A 21978-nucleotide genomic window follows, 5' to 3' on the forward strand; every position below is an offset into this window, starting at 1 on the left:
GTATGTTAAATGCTGGATTTATAACTGTATTCTGCACCTACAAAATCCATTGACTTTTTATATAAAAGCAGGCTGGTAGTCACTCGTCTGGATGGAAGTTACTTGCTCTTTCACTAAGCTCAGCTGGTCGAATATGGTGGTGGTACAAGCTCTTCAGAGTATATGGGTCCAAAATATAAGCACTGGCTGTGCATATGTTCCCATTTTACCCTTCTTTAGTTGTCACTGTTTTTATGAGATGGAAAGAAGCCATCAAAAGTTCTTTCTTTTCTTATGAGGTAGAAAGAAAACATCAAAAGTAACAGCAGGTTTTTACAGCAAAACTTTGAATGGAAGATGAATTTTAAAATTACTTATTCTTCCCTGTTTGTCCTCTTTTTTTAAATACCTAAAGAATGCTGGCATGTTCCATCCTCTCTCTCTTCATTCTAATCTGTTAGTGCAGAAATAATTCTTTGTGCTTTTCATTGTTTGCATTGTGAACTTTTCCTTGCTTTTTTCTATGGGTCTGCCAGTTTCTCCTGTCTTTAGCAGTTGTGCTTAGTGCTATCATTTAATCTGTGTTCATAGTCTGAGGTAGGCATTGTGTAAGTACTAACAGAGTCCTCGATGCTGGAATTTTAGATAAATAATGGAAAATAAGCTGAAGTATGGAGATAATAAAATACATAAATTTTTAGAGCAGCATACTAATATAAAGCACCTACTGAAATAGAAGGAGAATAAAGATGCTCTAAGAGAGATTTGTGGTCACCTTTGCTTTATAAAATGTAGTCTAGATCTTATATGGATAAGAATAATTTAGAATGAATCACAAGCAACTGATAAATTGAAAGCAAGCAGTGAGAAAGACTGGAAAAGTAGAGTTAATAGCAAGATGAGTGACCTAACTGCAGTTACAATGGAGGAAGTAGACATTTAAAATTTTTGGTTGAAGAACAGAAAAACAAGGAAGTGAACATAAGATACACAAAGTTTTGCCTACAAAGAGTGCATGCTGTTCCGGAAAATGGCAGTTTTTAGTAGTGTGGAGAAATTTTAAAATAAAATGAGATAAAAGTCCATAAAATGGTATTAATTGTTTCTTTAAGGTAGTAAGAAATTTCTTTAAAATAGAAAAAAGGATAAATAGTCTGTGCCTGCTTTGCTTGAACAAGACTGAGAGTAAAATCTTCCCAATGTAGGCAGGGTGTCCAGAGGAGGGAGCCAGGCTCTTCTCGGTGGTCCAGCCAATAGAACAAGAGTCAATGGGCAGAAACTGAAGCACAGGAAGTTCCACCTGAATATGAGAAAGAACTTCATTATTGTGCAAGTGACTGCACACAGGAACAGATTGTCCAGAGTGGTTGTGGACTCTCCCTCACTGGAGAAATTCAATAACTGTCTGGACACAATCCTGTGCAATGTGCTCTGGGATGACCCTGCCTGAGCAGGAGGCTGGACCAGATGACCCCCAGTGGGTCCCTTCCAACCTTTATCTGTTCTGTAATTCTGTGGAAATAAAATGGCAATAAATGGTGAAAGATCAGCTGTAGTGAATTGAGGGTCGATGATTAAGAAATGATGACAGAAAAGCAATTCAGTTACTTCTAAAGTAAGAAATTTTTAATAAAGATGACTTGGCAAATTGTTAATTCAGAGAACATTAGATCCATTTAGGATCAAATGTGAATAGGTAAGATCCAAGAAATGACAGTGTGTCATCTGACGAGACGATGGCAGAATTCAACAGGACAGTCAGTAATTGTGTGGAGCCACTGTGCATAGAAAGGAATCAGGGAACATTTGAAAGGCGTTCTGTAACTTGGTTTTTTATTACAATTTGCTGCACTGCTCGCATCCACATTTTTTAGATCCTCAAGAAAGTGAATGTGATTTCACATTTCACTCTTGACTGTTGCAGTAAAATTTCTTAATTTGGAGTGCATGCACGTGAAGCTTTTCATTCACTGTGTAAAGACAATTACACCAAAATAGAAGTGTATAATACAGATACTGGTTTTAATTTGGCTTTACTGAGTTCAAAGGATCAACAACATTAACTTTGAGATTTGATGAAGATTTGCTGCTGTAGAAATTTGCTCTGATGTGCTTACCCTCCGAAAGAGGTTGGTTGTTACAGTTGAGATGGTATACACTGAACTATTTAAATTCTGTGCTATTTTCAGCTATTCATGTTTCTCAGGGTACCCTGAAAGGTATACTCTGAAAGGGTGTACTGAAAGGTATTTAGACCACTTCAGGCATTTAGCTTACTTTTTAACATTTGCTTACTTTTTAACATTTGCTGCTAGTGCAGCTTGCATTGTCAGTGATGGGAGATGATCTCATATACTAAGTTAAGTGTTTGAACTCGGACTAACAATATTGCAGAGTGTGGGGACTTTTGTGTTAGACATCTAATGCTCTATTGATTTTTTTTTTTTTTTTTTGATAATCAGTGTCTCTGGACCTCTTTATATGAGGGAATTTATAGTACTACAGGTGGTAAAAGAAGTACACTGAGAAAGGTTTTATGGCAGAACTCTGTTTCTTGGCCTTCAGCTACAGTGAAACTAAGAGATATAAATCAGTTATGCTGTATTTAGTGCTGAAAATCTGCTTTCTTCCACAGTTGTTTCAGGCTCTCTGTAGTAATGCTTTATCTGGAAATATAGCTGTGACCACAGATGTGCCCTCTAAATAGGAGACCTTACCAAGAGGAATGTGGTTGTTTGTAACTGTTACTTTAAAAATGCATGTTTATTCATATTCATGCTAATTCAGAAAGAGAAGTTTCTTGAGTAAGATCTCACTTTTCACAACAGAAAGAAACTTAAGCTGTAGGTTTTCCTTTCTGTTGCTTAAAGTGAAATATTTTACTGCTTTGACTTGCTTAATCTGTTATGTGCATGCTGCACTCTGGCAGTTCCTGGGTGTTGGAATTGTTGATCAACTTCTAATGAACCATTCAATGCTCTTGCTTTGTGTTGCTTTATGTTCCTATGTTGTGAATAAAAGGGATTGAGAGTTACATATCCAGTACTTTTTCCCAAAAGCTAATTTCTTCCAGCAAGTTCCCACTAGACCTGGTGTCTGCTACAGTATAAAGATATTAAAGAAATAAAATCAAACCTGTTTTTCTGAGACAATATTTGACAATCATACTCATTCTTGGGAGCTTTTTTATTTTTTTCAGGCTATAATTTTTTCTTTAATATAAACTCTTACACTCTTAAATTTTTTCTCTCTCTTCAATGTGTACCACATTGAGATATTCCACTAGATGAATGTTTTTCCATTCAATATTTCTTGACCAAAATAAATATGTAGTTATTTTAATCTTTGTAAGTAATTCTCCAGTATTTTGATTATTTTAAAATTTATTATTTTTTCACCTCTGAATACTTTGTGAATATCTTTCTGGTTTGAAGATGCCTAGGAGTAAATGAATATTGCAGACATTTACTTCCCCTGTCATTATTCAGAGCATATATTTATTATTGCTGCACATAGAAAATACATCTCTAAATTGTTCACTCTACTTGTAGGTTTTTTTCATTATTACTGCATCCTAGATTTTTGTCTAGTATTTCAGATGTGTTTATTAAGCATGCATATTTCCAGATGCTGTTCCTTGTAATTGTATTTCCTAATTATTTTATTTCATTCCACACACATTTGTGAACTCCTGAAAGTTGATATTTCTCTTGATCTGGCAGGTTATTGAGGTTATTTTGCTTCTTGAGTTTGTTGCCTGTATGACTCTTGGAAAATAATTTTTATTTAATAAATATGATTTTTTCTTCCCTGCAAATATTTAATCACTTCTGTTGCCCTGGGGATTGAGTTTTGAGATTTGTCTGCTTGATGTTGTTAGCTTTCCTAGGTTTGAGAAGCCCACTTCCATCCTTCACTTATTTTAGTAAGTGGTCATGGGCACAGAAGCAGCAGTTGCTATGTGTGCATGGATTCACCCCTCCGTGTATATGTCTGTATGTGGTGTGTGTTTGTATGTGTGCTAATACCAACTCATGCATCATGCATTTCCCACCTCTTTCGTTTAAAACAATGCTGTTTACCCACAGGAGGAGGAGGAAGAGACGTATGAGCAAACTCTAGAATTCCGCAGAGGAGGTGATGGTCAGCCACGGCGGTCCACACGACCCACTCAACAATTTTATCAACCCCCCCGAGCTAGAAACTGATTAATAAGAAAAGAAAGGTAAATATAAGGTACCAGTGTTTTATGTATTGGTTTAGATTTCAAGATAAACGAATCTGGATTGTTCTATATTTTTCTTAGGGATATTGGTATATTTATGATAGAAGTGGGAAATCTCTGTTTCTCTGAATTTTGTGTCTTAGGAGGACTTAATATATCTGTGGGAAGAGGGAAAGCAATAAAAACACTTCAACAAATAGCTTTTGGCTTTTGCTTTATGTCAAGACTCATATAATCTCAGAAAGTTTTTTCCTGATGATTTTTCACCTGAGAGCAGCAGCAGCAGCAAGATTCTCTGACTCACATACATTTGAAGCAAGCTTATTTGAAGGAAGTGGCTACAGTCCCTGCTGAGCTCAGGACTGTCTAGCTCTGTCCAAGGTCCCATATTCTAATTTTTATTAGCCATTTATGTGAATAAATATCCTTTCTGCCATTGTGCTTGCATGAGAAGGAGAAATATAAAATCTGTGAGTTCACCATTAAATAGGGAGGTGAACAGACAATGAATATTTATGATACTCCGAATCTTGGGGATAGATTTGTACCTATACTTTATTAATTACCAGAAATTAAGGGATTATATATCTTCCTTAGAAAAGATACCTGCTACATACATTAATACATTTTAAAATGTCAGCCAGATTAAACAGTTGCAGTAATTTCACTGAACAAATCTCATAAACGGTGCTGCTTTCATTTCACTGGTTGATATTCTAAATCCTTAATACACAAAAGATGGTCTAAAGTCTATCCTGACTAAAGAAAGCTTTGATAAGTCACTAATATTTGATGTGCACCCATAATATGTCTTTAACTTGAATCTGATTTTTCTTTTTACTAGCCAGTTTGTTTTTGCCAATCTCTTTTTTGTTCTTTTCATTACTCTAGTCTTCCACATTTTGTTGGCTTAACACATGCAGCTGATCTTAGTACCTTTTGATATTTCTGACATGCAACATATGATTCTACTTTTTAGAGTATATGTTAAAATGTATTTTTCATTTATGGCAGTACTGGCAATGTAAGAGAGGTGATAATTGTTATATTTTTGCCAGTATAACTTGAATTTCTTTTTTAAGTGCCTGTATCAATCACTATTAGTAAACATGTCCTGAGACAGTTCATGCACAAATTATTCTGGAATATGCACCGAGCAGAGTTTTAAACAGCACAGCTGGCCCTGAGCAGTGTCAGGGTGATCAGTTGAATGAGAGATGTGAAGTGTACACAGCAGTCAAAGCCAGGGGATTTTTTGTTTCTTAGGTAATATTTTTGTATTTCTCTAATTTTACAGTATAAATCTGGAAAACTCTACTTAGCTTTGGTCAGCTATGAGGCACCAGGGAGAGTGGCAGTAATGCCTTTATCTCAAGAACAAGTTACTTGTTGGTGGATAAGGAACAACCTCTCTAAGGCACAGATGATTTTTCCTTACAGGTGTTCCTATACTTTATTTTAAAGATTATAATGGGGTCCTGCTTTAAATAGACAGCAGATCTGATATCAAAACTTACCTGGTACAGAAGATAAGTCTTCATAGCTTTTCCTTTTCCTTGGGCTTTCCCAAAAATAAGTGGTTGGTGTAATCAATTCTTCACTGGTTTTAAATGGAGGCAGAAAATCAAACCCAGTCCTTTTCTAAATTGTTTTCAGTTTACCTGGACTTGTATGACAATGTAGCTTTAATGTAAAAGTAAAAAAATGTAGCTTTAATGTAAAAGTAAAAAAATGACATGTAAAAGTTCCGGAATATTAAATGTCTCTTTCTATATGGATTCTGCCTCATTTACATTTCTTAGATCTTTTGAGAGCATGGCATAGGGTTCTTATTTCAAGTTTTTAATAACCTGTTAAATGAAAGCAGAATTTATTGGGGAAGTTTTACAGGATCTGTTAGCGTTCAAAAACACATAATCACGGGGGATTATATGCGGTGCTTTTTATTAAGAGCTCTGGGAATCGGGGTATATTCAACCCAAATCTGACTCCGACCATACATCCGAAATGATCATGTTTTATACTCTATCGTTACATAACTTTCATGTTAATTATTAAACTTATATTGTTCTATTGTATACATAAATTTAGCCCCTCTCTGAATTTCCAACATAGTTTCTCCTTATTCTTCTTATGGTTATATAATAATTACATTTAATTACTAAACAATCATCACATCTAACAATTATATAATTTATCATACTGCTTACGCGGGTGCAGTTGATCTGGGAAAGCACAAAGCCTAACATTTTAGATTCTATCTTTAACTTTTTCCAGGGTTCCACTATCAGATCCAGTGAGACATAATTTTACCACAACTTTCCACTGCAGGATGCTTTACCTCTTCAACAGATCTTTTATTAGTGAGACCTTCCCTTACTTAAAAGGAGTATCTCTCTATTGTGTTAAGTAACTTAATATCTTTTTCCTAAAGAGATGGAAAACCATTCATGATTCTTATATTATAAATTGGTAAATTCCATAGAATTTTAATGTTGTAGTTTGTAACATTTAAAATTCCAAGATATCTTGTTCTCAAAGGAAACTTAAGCAATACTAAAACTGGAGTTTGCTGGCTATATTTGTATTGGGTATGCTAGGGATGTATCAAAGATGAAGCATGAGGTCCATACAGTCAAAGTGTCAATTCAAACCCAAAACCTTTTAGATCTAGCTATATAATCTTATATCACTTGTGTCAACTGCAGTGGTGCAGCAATGCAGAAATGAGGCTGTACTGCTTCCTGGATTAGTGTTCAGTACACTCATTCAGGTATTGCATTTGGGCATGCACACCTGGAATAGCTATTACCAAATAATCAGTTCAAAATCTTTATCTGTACTTCAAGGGGTCTTAAGTGGAAGAAGGTTCAAGATTTTAAAATTCTGAGTTGTTTTTTAAAAGTGGAATTTGGATCAATGCAGCTGTTCAGTCTGGGGAAGAGCCTAAAGGGATCTTATTGCAGTATTTCAGTTTTTAAAAGGGGACTTCTAAAAAAGATGGAGAAGGATGAACACTGCAGATTTGCAGGAAGTCTTGACCTAATGATTTTTATGAAGACAGATAGATAAAGTAGAAGTATGGGATAGTCAGTACCTCACTGGGGTTGCAGTTGACATAAACATTATCATTTACTAATATCCAGCAGTGTGAGGTGGAGAACACTAAGTCAGCATTTTAAGTCAGTCAGGGGGAATTTTATGTGGGTATGAATCAAATACTAGGTTTAACAGGTCTGTAAAATAAGATACTCCTCCTAGAGAGGCACAATACAAGAATTAGAATCTAGCAATAATAAAAATACATCCTGAGGTTACACTTTCTAAGTAGAATGTAGAGTGTTTTGAAGGGCCAGAACTTTTGGAGGAGATTGAAAGAACCTATGAGTGTGTATCTGTAAGTGCTTGGTCCTTATATGCTTTTTAGATCTTTCTTCAATTCATGACAGAACTAATCAACACCTTGCCACCTTTGCTATAAAATCTGTATTGAAATCCTTAACAATTGAGAAATTGTGGTTTTGTGAGAGAGAGGTCTAAACCAGAAAGTGTTCTTTGTATTGGACCGATCATATTTATTGCATTGAAGTGCAGCCTTCTGATTTATTCTTTTAAAGAATTGTGTCTCTATAAGTACTGAAAAGCAGATATTCACTCTTTTGGAGGAAGAAAATGAAGTGACAGTGATCTGTGTTGCAGATCCCAGGGATGGGGGGTGCTTATGGTTTCTTGAGTGCCAATACTTTTTGTCCTTACCTGTTGTATTTTAGTTTTTTCATTTAGAAACCTTCTTGGAGTCGGGGGGAATTCACTGGCAGCTCCCAACTTGCTGAACACTTCTTCTAGAAGAAATTTTGGGGTTTTCCAAGCAGCAGGATGGAACAAAGAACGCTCATGTGAGCAGAAGGAATTTGGACCTGACACCACAAAAGACTTTTTTAAAGTTCTTAGTTAAATGAGGCTGAATACTTTTTACATATGAAAGAGGCAAATTGTCATTGCTACCATCAATAAAACCACAGTGCACTATTCTATTCTTTGCCTTGTATTCTTTTTACTGAGCCTCCATTGTTAGTTAACATAATAATGTATCATGATTTTTTCTTAATTTTTAACTGATTTTACTTCTAATATTGCTTCTAGTAAAGTAAAATTAAAGCATATTTTCTCAAAAGCTGACAGGGTTGGGCATTTCATTTAGATTTTTGGTTAGTATTAGTGAAACATGTTAAAAAAATTCAGCTAATTGTACAGTAAAATTCTGAATAGGCTATTGACTATGTTTTTTTTTGTTTATTTTCCAAAGTTGCTGAAAGACAAATTATAGATTTGCTTATTGTGTTTCTCATGATCTGTGACCAGAGGGTCAAACAGGAGAAAGAAAGAAAATAATCAGTTTCAATAGTAATTTTCTAAGTAATTTTAGGTAAATATGTTCTTTATAGGAATATTTATATTAAAGAAATAGGAACATTTCTAAAAGGTACAGAAAAGTAATTTAAACAAAAAATACTGCACATTGGTATTTTAAGCATAAATATGTGTATAAATGCACACGTGAGAGCTGTTGGATAGTAGGTACTAACTTTCTTGTAATTTTAAACTATGCTTCCATTGCATCATATTACTAGAATTTTTTCAGTTGTCATTGATGTTTGAAAGAATCTTATGTCAAACTACTTTTCATTCTAAGCTGTATCTTTGAATCTTATGTGATTATGACAAATAGTTGAAATTTCACTATTTCTTTGGCTGAGAAGCACTCAAAATCTAGGTAACCTGGAAATCCCTTCTAAGCTTTATGCTGATCATTTAAGACTGAAATAGCACATGTGTTTTGAGGTAGTTTTGTAGAGATAGAATTATACCTGAGAGATGTATTGATGGTATAAATTGTACAGCTAATTCTGCTGTATTTCTCTCTGAGTGCTCATACAAAACTGTTTGAATAGAACCTTGTTTATTTGGATGATAAGAAGTTTTATATTGAGGATGTAATTGAATGTATCTGCAGTACAGAATGTGGATTATTGTCTAGATGCAATCAAGTCTTACCAATCACATACATTTTTGCAGAATAGTAAGCAACCAAATGTTTTGCTGTCTTAATGGATCCTAAGCAGCTTCTTCATAATTACGATGAACCTTACTAATAATTCTAAAGACTTTTGGAAGTTTTAAACATGAGCTGTACAGTGTTAAAGTTCCTCACTATCAACTAATGCACAACAAGTTTTATGAAGTTTGTTAGATTTCCATTAGAAACCACTTTACAAATAGTATGAAACATCCTGGTCAGTTCTGCTAAATTGTACCAGCAATGAATAAACTGTAGATCTAATACATTGCATGTTGAATACTTTACTTCCAGAATTATTGCTAAGACCACTGACAGCAGCTATTCAGCTTCATTAAGAAATGCTGCCATAGCATTGTTTTAAAAAGCAGTTTTGACTTTTCTTTGCAAGGAGGATGTGCATTAAACAAGCCCTACAGTCAGTGTACCAAAGCAACTTCTGAAATTAAAATAACTTTTATGTTCTTTTGGGCTTTCATTCTTGCTGTGAACTAAATCATAAAATAAAGAAAATTACAGTCTGATTTAGTGAACTTTAAAAAATAATGCCTATTTACGAAATTTTAAGACTCTACAAATACAAAGCAGCATTCCTCTCTAGTGGCTGTGGCATTCTGAGATTATGACATGTATGTGCAGCTGTAGGCAAATGAAATATTCTTGAGAATGTTGTTTTTCTTTGTGAAACATTAAAGACTATTTCCTGGTCTTTTTAAGGGGGCTGTGTATCTAGAAAGCCAGAGTAAGCAAACAGCTCCAGTCTTCTTTGAAAAGTCATGTAGTCTTCGTATGATTACTTTCTGCTTTGGCTTCAATTGAAATAATATATGCTGAAAGTTCTGCCTTTCAGGATCTGAAGAACTGTTGTTTGAATAGTTAAAAAGTTATTGCATCAACCTGTTTTGAAAAGCAAGAATTCATATATTCATGCTTATTGATTTCTGTATCTGGAAACAACATGCCAATAAACTAGGTAGGTATATAAATTACATTCTCCATTTGCATAGTCCAACAAAACCAAAAATACAATAATTTGCCAGTCATACTGTAGTAAAGTTTGCATGCACAAGAACAACATTAATTTATTTAGTTTTTGTGTTCAGAAGAAATTACTGTATCTAGATAGGTCTTCAAAACTGATGTAAAAGTTAACTTCCAGTTCATCAAAAGCAACAGCAAAAGCAAGCTCCTGAACTTGATGTGGCCACATTTGTGTGGTTAAAGGGAGAAAGGTGATAAGGGGCACTAGATCCTGATGATGCACACTATTTATTTACTAGCTTGATTTGTAGCTCTATATTGGAGTGTTCTTGGCTAGCTGTTGCTAAGACAAACCTGCCACAGAGGAAGTTTGCCCTTTGCAACGTGGACATGAGCCAACCTATGCTTCTTGACCTGTGAACCAGTAGGTCCCTGGTTCATGGCTTTGCTTTGCTAGGATTACAGATAGGGCTTTTGAGAATTTCTGTGTTGAAATTAGGAGTGCAATGCAAATGAGGTGTTTTTCTTGCCTTGAATTTGTGTATAACATCTTTACTGAATGAAAAAAAATCAGAATTTCTTGTTTAAATTATTCTAAAACTTATATGCCAAGTTGGTAATACTATCATTGGCTAGGATTTTTTTCTCCTTTATATTATTGAGAGATAAAATAATTTTGAAACAAAAAGTGGAAATGATGTGGTTTTATCTTACAGGTTTTCAGAATTTTGTATTAAAATCTGATTGAAATTTTCATGTTTGCATTTAAAATTCTTCCTTGGTCTAACATCTTCTGATAGATACTCACATGTATATTTTAATATAGCTTTTTGTCACTAGCAGGTATTTTCTTTTTAAGTCTTTGGCAGCAACTCTGCAAAGCATTTTGAGGATTGCTTGTCAAGGTCTCTTTCCCAAGAAACACTACTGGAATTTTCTTTGTGGAATCTCCTGGCTTGAGCCTTATGCAGATGAAACTTGTTGGGAATATGGCTTTCCAAAGCAGTATTAACAATATAATATATTTTCATTGGGATGCAAAATGTTGATATCACAGGAAAGACAAATCTTATGTATAACATGTACTTGGCATTAGATGCATGAAGATTTAGCTTGAAGTAAATCTGAGGGATATTTGAAAGAAAGAACTCCCAAACAGCCAAAGTAGCCAATGAATGTTGGTAGCTGAAATAATCTGGTAGTGTGGGGTGTACAGTCCCTTTTTAGCATTATGGTTGGAACGAGCATTATGGTTGAAACTGGATATTTTTCTCTATTTTCCTATAGAGAAAAATATCGAGTGCTTTTATGCAGACACAGGAATGTATCATTTGCAGTAATTCTCTATAGATACATTATTGAAGAACAATTCTATTTCAGCTGTCTTTTCATCACATGGCTTGATCCAACTCTAGTAAAATGCTGTAACTTTCTTGAAAGTAGTGTAAGCCTGAATAATGAATGACCAATTGCACAATTAAGTTCAGTTTAGCTTTTTGCTTGCTGTAAAACTATTGGTGTATTCTCTTGGGCTTTTTGCCTCTTATTGTAGGACAGCAGCTAAACCATGGAAGGTACTTGTAGGCACTGACCTTCTCACTGCATTGTATGCACATTAAAAACTTTGTGGTGCTATCCTTAAAAAGAGTGGTAAAGACTCATAATTACTCTTATTTTCAGTATTTACTTCATATAATTTGCTTTATGTTGGCCTGTTCTGGCTTTAAATTGCAATTTTGTTCTGAGAATGATTCAAAATAATGTAAAGGAATAGAAATTATATCAATACTTAATTTTCCCAGAAGACTGAGAGGCCATAAAAAGTCAGTTTCCATGCAAGCACATGGGCTGTTGATGGGCAAAATTATGTCCTGGAAATTATGATGTTATGAGTGAAACTAAAATCTAGTATATATTGAAAAAAAAAATCTTACATGTATTTGAGTAAACAGGAATGGGGAGGAAAATGATTAGGTGTATAAGACCAACAGAGAACTGTAGATTGTGTAAAAAAAAAAAGGCAATTGCTTCTATGGAAAATGTTTATAGTCATTTCATATTGCCTTGCAATTTTTCATGCAACTTGACAATTTCTATCATAAAATGAATTCATAGGTAAGTTTCGTGCAGAAGATATTAATGTAATTTTCAGACTGTTTAGTTTGTCATGGGATCTTGAATGCTTTGCATTTATACCATGTGTTTCTAAACTGCAACGGTTAAAGAAAATAAATAATATTTTATATTTGTTTTATAGTCAAAATAATCCCAGGCATATTTTGTTAGTCATTTGATGAATGGCTGTGCCTCTGCTAAAACAGCTATAATCTAAATTGACTGCACAGATTTAGGTCTCAATCTAACTGTATTTGTGCTGAATATTTTTCTGTAGCTATTTCGTAAAGGAACTTGTTTACAATAATAATAAAAGTGAGAAGCAGAATAAAGAAGGAATGCTTATCATTTTGATAGGCCATGAAGGAAACCGTGGGGTTTTATTCACTGGGGGACTAGAATAGCATATGCAAAGCCCATGTTCCGTGTACTATTTGAATGCAAAATAACTTTCTTCAAAATTGATATTTTAATTTTTTTTTCCTCAGTCTGCTAACTAAAAAATATTTTAGCCCAGCATAATTCATGGGATAAGACAGGTCATCTACTCTGACATTCCACTGCTCTTGCCATATCAGTGTTATGATCAAATGCTCCCAATAATAGATACTCTTGATGGCCAGGTACTAAGTGTGTTTTTTATTTCAATTTATTGCATTAAAATTTTTAGCAAAACTTGAATTAACTTTGTACATGGCAAAGATGAGACATGCTGTATTGACTTTGATCACAAGTAGGATCTCAGTTTCCATGTACTCCAGCTGCAGAAATGACAATAGAATTCAGTTATGCTGCTCCATTTTGCTTAGTTGCGTTAACTTTGATCTCTCATTTTCAAAAAGAAAATAAATTCTTACAGCTGTACATAAGTCACTGAAATGGACTGAGTTTAAAACAAGAAGCTGATGCCTATTACATCTTTAGAAAAAACCAGAAAATTGTGAGAGTTGTGAAATTTGAAAACTTGCCATGCATATCAGCCAAGAACCTTTATGCTCTCTGTACGTGGAATTGGACAATTTTTTCCAAGATAATGAAGACCAATTCCTATATAGAATAATTGTATTTGAAAAAAATTTATTCCTATATTTCAGTCTCTGTATCCTGTGAGGAACCTGGTTTTCATTGCCTCTGGCACTTTAGCTTTCTCACGGCACTTTACAAAAAACCAGACAATATTTGGGAGTATCAGATGAATATTGATAGAGAAGTTAAGATACTGATGTTGGTGTGTGAGTTCCTCCAAACTTAATGTGAAAAGCTGTACCCTGGAAGATGTGAAAGAAACTGTGACACTGTGGTTAAATAGCTGTAAAAAGTGAATGTTGTATCATTAATGCATCATTAATGTGTTGCAAAGTGCAGTTGTGCACACTGGAACAAGGACAAGGCAGGTGGAAAAATAATTTTAATGATGATATGGTAACAATTTTTTCCAAATAGAGTTTGCCATGGGCTGAAAAATACTTAGCATCTTGAAATGCAGATACTAATGGGCAGAATGTACAGTATTTATAGAAAGAACCATGTTTGCCTGACATGCTGGCGAGATGTTGTTGCTTTCTAGTAGCCCAATAAAACCAGTCAGCCACAAGATTATTTATTTTCTCTTTATATTGGTAGTAAGAGATAGCAGTAGCTTTATATTATTGTTCCCTTGATACAACTGGAGACCACTCTTTTAGTAAGGGCAGCCCATGTAGTCTCTTTTGGACTAAGTGTGGGTCTTATGCTGAAGGCCAGCCAATCTGTGTAACTGAATTTATGTACTTGTCTGACCAAAGCCTTGACGTCTCCTCCTGTAATTTTTCTACCACCTGCAGTGTACAAAACATTACTGAATGATGAGTCACTCTGTTTCTTTGTTATGTGCAATTATGGTCTGTTTAGGCAACAAGTTCCCATGGAGTCCATGTATCTCTCCAGAGAATGTGTGTCTGAAGTGTTTGGGCCACAATGTTCATTTGGGCCATTTCTGATCTGCACTCTGTAAACTGTTAACCACTGCATTTTTTTTTCTTTTCCCTAAGTAACATAACCTACAACATACCTACAACTTTAGCCTAATCTAGTACAGAATACCAATGATACTTGGTTTAGATTTTGTATGTTGTTTTTTTTTTTTTTTTTGTGAAAAAACCATCTACTGCTTCACAGGAAAATATTTTACTTTGGGGTGTACTGGGCAGGAGTAATACTACTATGTACTTTTGTCTCAGATCCTTTCATCAAAGGCTGCTTATCACTGCTACTTAGCATTTTAATATCGTATTTTTAAGGCAATTTTCACTTTGATCACATAGGATGTAGACTTTTATCCAGATATATTTTTGGCATAGCAAATAGCACTCTCCTGAGTCCTTTTCATATGAGGTCTTTGTTAAGTTTTTTTATGGACATTGATTAACCTATTCTTTTGATAAAGTTCCTTAGCTCTTGAATGCACTTAGCTCTAATGCCCTATTACTTCTATTACCATATTGTTCCAGAATTTAATTCCCCAGAAGGCTAAAAATCTTCTAATTACAGCCTACAATTATTCAATTATACACACTTATGCTTGTGTCACTGTTGACCTTCACATGATGAGAGCTCTCATCTGACCCTTGAGGTATTTTTCTGGACTGTGCTGAATGACAGTGTGGAAGAACAATATTCTGTGCATCATGCTCAATAGCCATTTGCAGTGAGGTAGCACACTGTCACAGCAGGTTCTGTGATTCACATGGTCCTTCATGCTTATAATGCATGCAGCAATTTCTGTTCACTAGTATATATCTCCACTGAATTGATTAATTCTTTAAACTTATAGTCTTGCATGCCCTTCTAGCGGGAAGGGAAAAAGACTCTGTGGTGTTACAGCAGATTAGATGGGACCTCAGGAAGTGCATGCCTAGGTCAGCCTCCTACTCAGAACCACGTCAGCTAAAAGATCAAATAGGGCTCACTGCTCATTGCTCAGGGCTTCATCCACTCAGGCCTCGGAAACATTCAGGCATGTGGAGGCATGGCTTTCTGTGCTCCAGTGTTTGACTCACTGCCCTCTGGGGAAGGAATCTTTCCTTTACATACATGAGTCTGTCTTACTTCAGGGTGTGGTGGTTGTCTTTTGTCCCCCTGCTGTGCACCTCTCTGGAAAGCCTGGCTCTATCCTGATAAATCTCCCTGTGGGAAACAGGTCCCCGAACAGCTGTGATCTCTAGGCTGAACAGGCCTCTCCTCTGACCGCTGCAGTGGCCCTCCCCTAAACTCTTTCCAAGTTATTGATGTCTTCCTTGTATTTTCAAACCCAAAATTGTATGTGATATTCTAGTAGGGTCTAATGAGACCTGAGTAAAGGAGGATGACATCCTTTATCTACTGTCTGTGCTCTTCTTCACACAGCTCAGAATACTGTTGGCCTCCCTTGCTGCCAGAGATACCATTGGCTCGTGTTCCACTTAGTGTCTACCGATATTCACAGGTCTTTTTTTCACAGAGCCCTCTCCCAGCCTGTACAATTGAAAGGGGTTCCTCCTTGCCAGGTATTGAACCTTTTATTTGTCCTTTGTTTAGTGAGATTCCTCTCAGCCCATTCCTCCAGCCTGTCTTGGTCCATCCAAATGGTAGCCCTGTCTTTGAGCATATTGTTTGTTCTCTCAGCCTGCCTCCAGTTTGGTTGCCTCCAGCGAACTTTAACAGCAAACACTCCACTGCCTCTTTCAGGTCATTGATAAAGATGTTGAATGGGACATATTCCAGGGCAGTCCCCTGTGGCACTGCTGTTGTTACTGGTATCCAGGCCAGTAGGTTTATATTGACCTTCTGCAGACACATAGCATATCAGCACTCAGTGACCAGAGATCACAAAGGAACATTGGTAGGACAAAACTAAGTTGATGTTCTAACAAGAGGTAATCAAGTAGTTGGGGCTCAGTCTGTGCTGCAGAAGGCAAGTGAAACCTTCTGCTCAGTATGGCAGATCTGCAGTAAGACCCTGAGGCAGAGATTACCTGTTACTACAGCATACCATGTGCTATTTTCTATTCTAATTTCAGCTTCTCTGAGTCTCTTTTTCTTATGTTAAAATGTCTTGTCTTGTAAAATATTAGGAGTATCCAAACCCAGGCTATTTTAAAAATTATTCAAAGTAAGGAAGGATAAGGGTGTAATTGTGATGGAAAGAATTACTTGGATTGTTCAGTCTCTAAGCCTGGCTGATCTGGCTGCTACTGTGAATTTGCTCTGACATGTTTCTAAAGTACTTTGACTCATACTGCTTGTATGCCAGGTGACTGTCATTCAACAGAACAAAACAGTGCTCTGCTGGCAAATATTGGAGTTCTGTGTCAATCTGCTGATGTTTCTTGATGGGTTGTTGACCTGAGTGGTGGTTAAACTCCACCTTGAAAGAGTGAGCACACAAACTTGGACAGTAGCAACTGAGCCTAGGGTAGAAGAGGCTACTTATTCTGTTGTTGATGTTGCCAGTATGAAGCAACTTTTAAAATCCTAAATATACTATTTGGAATGGTTTGAAGTAGGGCAGGATAGACATCCACTGATGGGGATATGCAATGTGATCTGGTAGGACCCAGAAGCAAAGTACTCTAGTGCTGTCAGAATAAAATCTCTCAGCTAGCTACTTTTGTTTCCAGTGTGGAATAGAAATTAGTGTCTTGGACAATGTCAGGACCAGGGGTAGCCTTGGGCACAAGTTTAACAAAGTCTGATGAGCATTGACTTGGCAGCAGAGAAGCTGGGTTAATTTGTCTATTCCCAGCAGTGGAACCTGAAGAGCAGGGAGCTCCAAACTGCCTCCAAAGAAAGTTGAAACTGTACAAATCATGAGGGTAGGCATATCCTGAAGTACCCATTTAATGAAAAATAAATGCTTGTTTCCTCCAGGATTTGCTCTGATGGGTGTGTTTTATTGCCAGCAGTTACTAGCAGGCACTGTAACATATATATCTGTTTATTGTAAAACTTGGAATAGACTGTGCTGGTCACAGGGTAATCTCTAAGATTGGAATATATAATTTTTTATTAGTTTATCACATCACTTTAAGTACATCTCTTACTCTCTATTTGCCTGTGGCCTGCAGAATTGAAGCATTACCTGAGGATTTATGCGAGAATAAACTTTTAAGAGCCTACATTTATTGAACCTTTTTTAGTCCAGTTCCTCTAGCTGCTTATTTGAGTGTTACAAATATGAAAGTTGTTAGCATATTTAAAACTTTACTTTGCATGGAGGTTCATATTGCATGTTCATTTATTGTGAGCTATGATATGCTGTGAATAGAAATAACCCCAAATACTGTCTGAAAGTCAACATCAATATGTGTTTAATTGAAGGAATTATGAAGGAGAGACCTCAGCTGTGCTTGGCAAGTTCAAAAATTACTTCCAGTTTATCTAATGCCACGTAATATGAAATGAACAAGATCAAATTATAATGCTATGGTTCATTGGGTGCATTTGATTAAGATCATTGTTCCTTCACCTAAGAGCTGTCATTTAATACTTATATTGTTGGAGAAATGCACAGTTTGGAACCAAGTGCTGCTTACCTTTCAAAAGAAGAGCTATTTCTAGAACATAGTTCCCCATGAATATCTTAGCACAGGTAAACATGACCCTGGACTACATTGAAATATATTCTCTGCCTAATAACCTTTTCCTTCCTGAGTAGTTATATTGGTAGAAATCCTCATACTGCAAAGTCTTATCATAATTTTAAGAGTCATTCCCTTTCCCTTATGGAAACAGATTAAGGTAGTATAAACACTATGACTGTACCAGTGCAGGCAAAGCAGAGTGATTTTTATTAGTGTCCTTGTGACATGTATCTGTGTCCTCTGTCATATCAGCACCTGGCTCTGCTCTTGAGAGTGTGTTGGGTGATGTTTGAAACAGCTGGCTCACCAGCTCCAGGGAGCATTAGGGATACCCAGTCCCTGGTGGTGGGTGCCTCTGCCCTGTGGGAAGACAAGGCTTTGTGCTACTCTGAATGCAGACTATTCCTTTAAATACCTGTAAGTCCTAAAGGCTTTTTAATCATAGTGCAGGAAAACTGCAGTATTAGGCTATGGTGTGACAGGAAAAACATACCAAAAAAGAATGTCACAACTGCAAATAAACATCTATCTCAAAAATGGTTTATGAACTCTGCAGATACATTGTTGAAATCATCACTTCTTACATGACAATAAAACTTTTGCTTTCAGAAATAACATTTACTTGGGATAGTGGGTTCTAGCATCAGTTTTAACACTGATTATTCTCTGGTTTCATACCTTTGGTTTTGAATTGTGGCTTCTCTGATACTCTGGGTAATTCTGATGTTCACTATGATTTATAAGTAATTTCCTTCTTCCTAGGGTATAACATTTCTCTTCCTGCTCATATCCCTAAATTTCAGGCTTAGATATGTTAAAGATAGTGGAAATTTAGGTTTGTCCAAGATATAAAGAAATATGGATTAGAAATTTTCTTATCTATATAGTAAAAAATTCTGAAAGAAGATCTGAACTTTGTACTCCTCAAATTAAGAGAGGTCAACTTGAATGACAAGAAGCTCATGGAATTTATATGTTGATCTTGATTAGTGCAAAGATTGCATTTCTATGGTGCAAGATAGATAAGCAGATAAAAGACAGATAATTTTTTTCCTAAAGCAAGCAAAGAAACAAATCAATCCCCCAAAACCCAAAATGAAACTACACCAATTTCCTGCAATGTCCTTGTGTGGCTTCTCCTTGCTTTTTTGACTTTTAAAATATATATTCTAATAAAACATTTGAAATTACATTTCTGTGCTCAAAACACAGTAAAAAGATGTCACTGACTATGAATGCTGATAGATTCACTATGTAAGCTTATAAAACCAGAAATGTTTTACCTCTGATCTTTTACTTACAAAATGACTGCTCATATGAGAAGCACTGTATTGAGAATTTATTTTTAAATGTTTAATTAGGAAGTGCTTAATCCAAACCTACAAAACTCCTTTCTTTTTCCCCCAAGATACATGGAAAATTTACAAAATGCTCCTCATTCTAGTGCATGTTTTGAGGGGTAGAAGAAAGGGTTACTCATGTTCATTTGGACAGAAAGCACTTAAAGTCAGGCAAATACATAGGTTTTGCCTCAAACTTCTCAACACAATGTTCTTCACATTTCCATCTTTGAGGGAAGGGGAATTAATGGACTTTCTAAAGTCAGTGACAAATTGATCCTAATTCTTCAGTAGTATTTATGTGGAGAATATCTAAGCTGCTGTTTCTGATGTGTGTTCTTCAAAGTGCTTATGTTGATTACTTGGATTTTCAGCACCTCTTCACAGTTTTGTTATTCTCTGGTAATTACTTTGAGAAACATCCAGGCAGCCTTTCAAACTGAATCCCTTCTGTTCTAAATGAAAAATGTCTAAATTGAAGTTTCTCAGATTGTGCAGAAATTTAGGAATACAGCTTGTTCATTAGGGATAATTTCAAGCAGATGCTACTTACAGTGATGGAGAGGAATATGTCTGGCAGCTGCAATTTCCTTTTTGCTTCAGATGATTTGTTTCTGTAATGGCTTTGTAAAGGCATCTCACTTCTAGAAAAAAACTTCTTTGAAATGGAAGGTACAAAAACATGGAAAAAATTCAATTGGATTTATTTCCAATTTCAGTTATATTTGCCTTTTTCAATAAATGCAATATGTTAAGCCTCTGTCCATACTGGCTAAAATTGTATTGCGTTATGTTTCAGCCAGGAGTGCCCATGATTCAGTCTGTAGCCTTGGTGTGTTTGTGTCTATTGCTGTATTAGAAAGCTCCCAAATCCTTGTGTATTCTATGGTTTATGGCTCATCTAGAAGTTGTCATCATTGCATCAGTTAAAATACAGTAATTTTTTTATTGGCTTATATTTCAAGGACATTTTGTGTCCTTTGCCATCATTAATAAAGAGATTGTTGTTGATTTACAGGCTTGGATTTAAGTAGCAAATTTAACACTTTCTTTGGAAATGTGAGATGGAAGCACTGACCTACAGAGCGTAACTACAAGGCTACATTGAGGGCCATCCCTTCTTCCTCCCTGCCTTTTATCCCAGGGATACAAAATTAATAGTGCACGCCAGCACTTTGGATATTCCGACAACAAAGAAACAATCCTCAAAACATCCACATGGAGCTTATTTGTTGTAGGGTGTGCAGTTTTGGGGAGAAGACCTTGACTTTTCACAGGGAAGTTTTGGCATAAGTTGTTACAGACTGAGTGAAGCCCTTGAGCTCTAAACAGAGTTCTGTGAATTCCCAGGTGGAAGCAGCTCTGGCAATGTGCTTGGCATTGGCTGCCAGCCAGGGACCATGTAAGAGCAGGGTGGTTTGTGACTCCTGGTGTTGGTACAGCCCTTACCATGGGAACTCAGCAGTGGGTTGTGTTTGAAGGCTCTACGTTCCCTGGCTGTTCTCTTGCAGGGCAGAAGGTCCTGGTGGATGGCCACAAGGCAGCTCTTACAAGAGATTTCTGGGAATTTCCTGCTTTGCACTCTCCGTGTTTGTGTCATGGACTTGTTAGTCTGAGAGCCCAGAGGAAGCAGTGGAGGCTGACTGGCTTGGCAGAGTGGTTTACCCTCCTAAAGTGATGTGCCTTTCTGTGAAAGGCAAGACTGGAGCCAGGGCAGTAATGGACAAAATGGCAGCACATGAATAAATACACATGATAGAATGTCTATGTCCAGCTGAGGCGTATACTTCTGTGTTGGGGTGTCAGTTTGAGTGGTCAGTATTTACATAGGACATTTTATTTTCTTGCCTTTTTTTTTTTTTTTTTAACACTGATTCTATTTGTGAAGTGATTTAAAGAAAGTGATTTAATCAAATGTAATTCCTAGTTGCTTTTTCAATCCTGTATTTAAGATTGTTCTCTTTTCTAGTAATGGAGCAGTAAGTCTTACTGTGAGTGTGTTTATTTTGCTTTGCTATTATTAGTTCCAGGAAACAGATATAGTTTGGATAATTTGCAGGTTTTCTGTTACACAGAATTTTGCCTTTCTCTATATTCCTTCTCTTTCTATTCTTAGAAGGTACTTCTTGCAGAACATTGCAGAAGTTTCTGGTTAAATGGATTGCAAGGATTAAATATTTTTGTCCTATTTCCATTTTTATTGCACAAGGAATCTATTAATCTGTATTTTTATTGGTTTATAAAATAGAGTGAAATTCAACTACAAAGGACTGCTTTTCCCAGTGTCTCTCTTGTTTTCATATAAAAATTGTTTCTCTCTTCCAATTTTCTTTTATATTGCAGGGAAAACCTTTCCTTTTGTTTAATATGTCTTTTCTTGTCTGCATTTGAAGGGAGATAATTTAATAAATTTTGGAGTCAGAATCAAGTCACGCAAATGGAATTGAGTAATCCTGAGAGAAGATTTGCTAAGTCGATTGTATTAATGTGACTATTCAAGTTGCTATGAGTTTCCAGACGTTTAATTAGTACCTCTGGCAGCATACTCTTTTCAGCTTTAGGTATCATTTTCTGCTCTTCAAAATATCCGTAGTGACTTCAGTGCTTAAGCAGTGAAGCTGAACTCCAGCTCCTCTCTTTCTCACCAGGGTTCTGCCTTTG

General features: G+C 35.9%; 1 protein-coding gene across 3 annotated transcripts in view; it reads left to right on the forward strand.

Moving 5' to 3' along the window:
- Positions 1-8238, forward strand: part of TDRD3 (tudor domain containing 3) — a 93624-nt gene extending 85386 nt beyond the window's left edge. For all 3 annotated transcript variants that reach the window (XM_063149397.1, XM_063149398.1, XM_063149399.1), the window contains 2 exons: positions 4068-4204; positions 7975-8238. In XM_063149397.1, coding sequence (XP_063005467.1) covers positions 4068-4187 — 120 coding nt within the window. In that variant the 3' untranslated portion in view covers positions 4188-4204; positions 7975-8238. The remainder of the gene's footprint in view (positions 1-4067; positions 4205-7974) is intronic.
- The last annotated feature ends 13740 nt before the right edge of the window (positions 8239-21978 follow it).

The sequence above is a fragment of the Melospiza melodia genome, chromosome 2, assembly GCF_035770615.1.
Source record: "Melospiza melodia melodia isolate bMelMel2 chromosome 2, bMelMel2.pri, whole genome shotgun sequence".
In the NCBI taxonomy this organism is placed as follows: Eukaryota; Metazoa; Chordata; class Aves; order Passeriformes; family Passerellidae; genus Melospiza; species Melospiza melodia.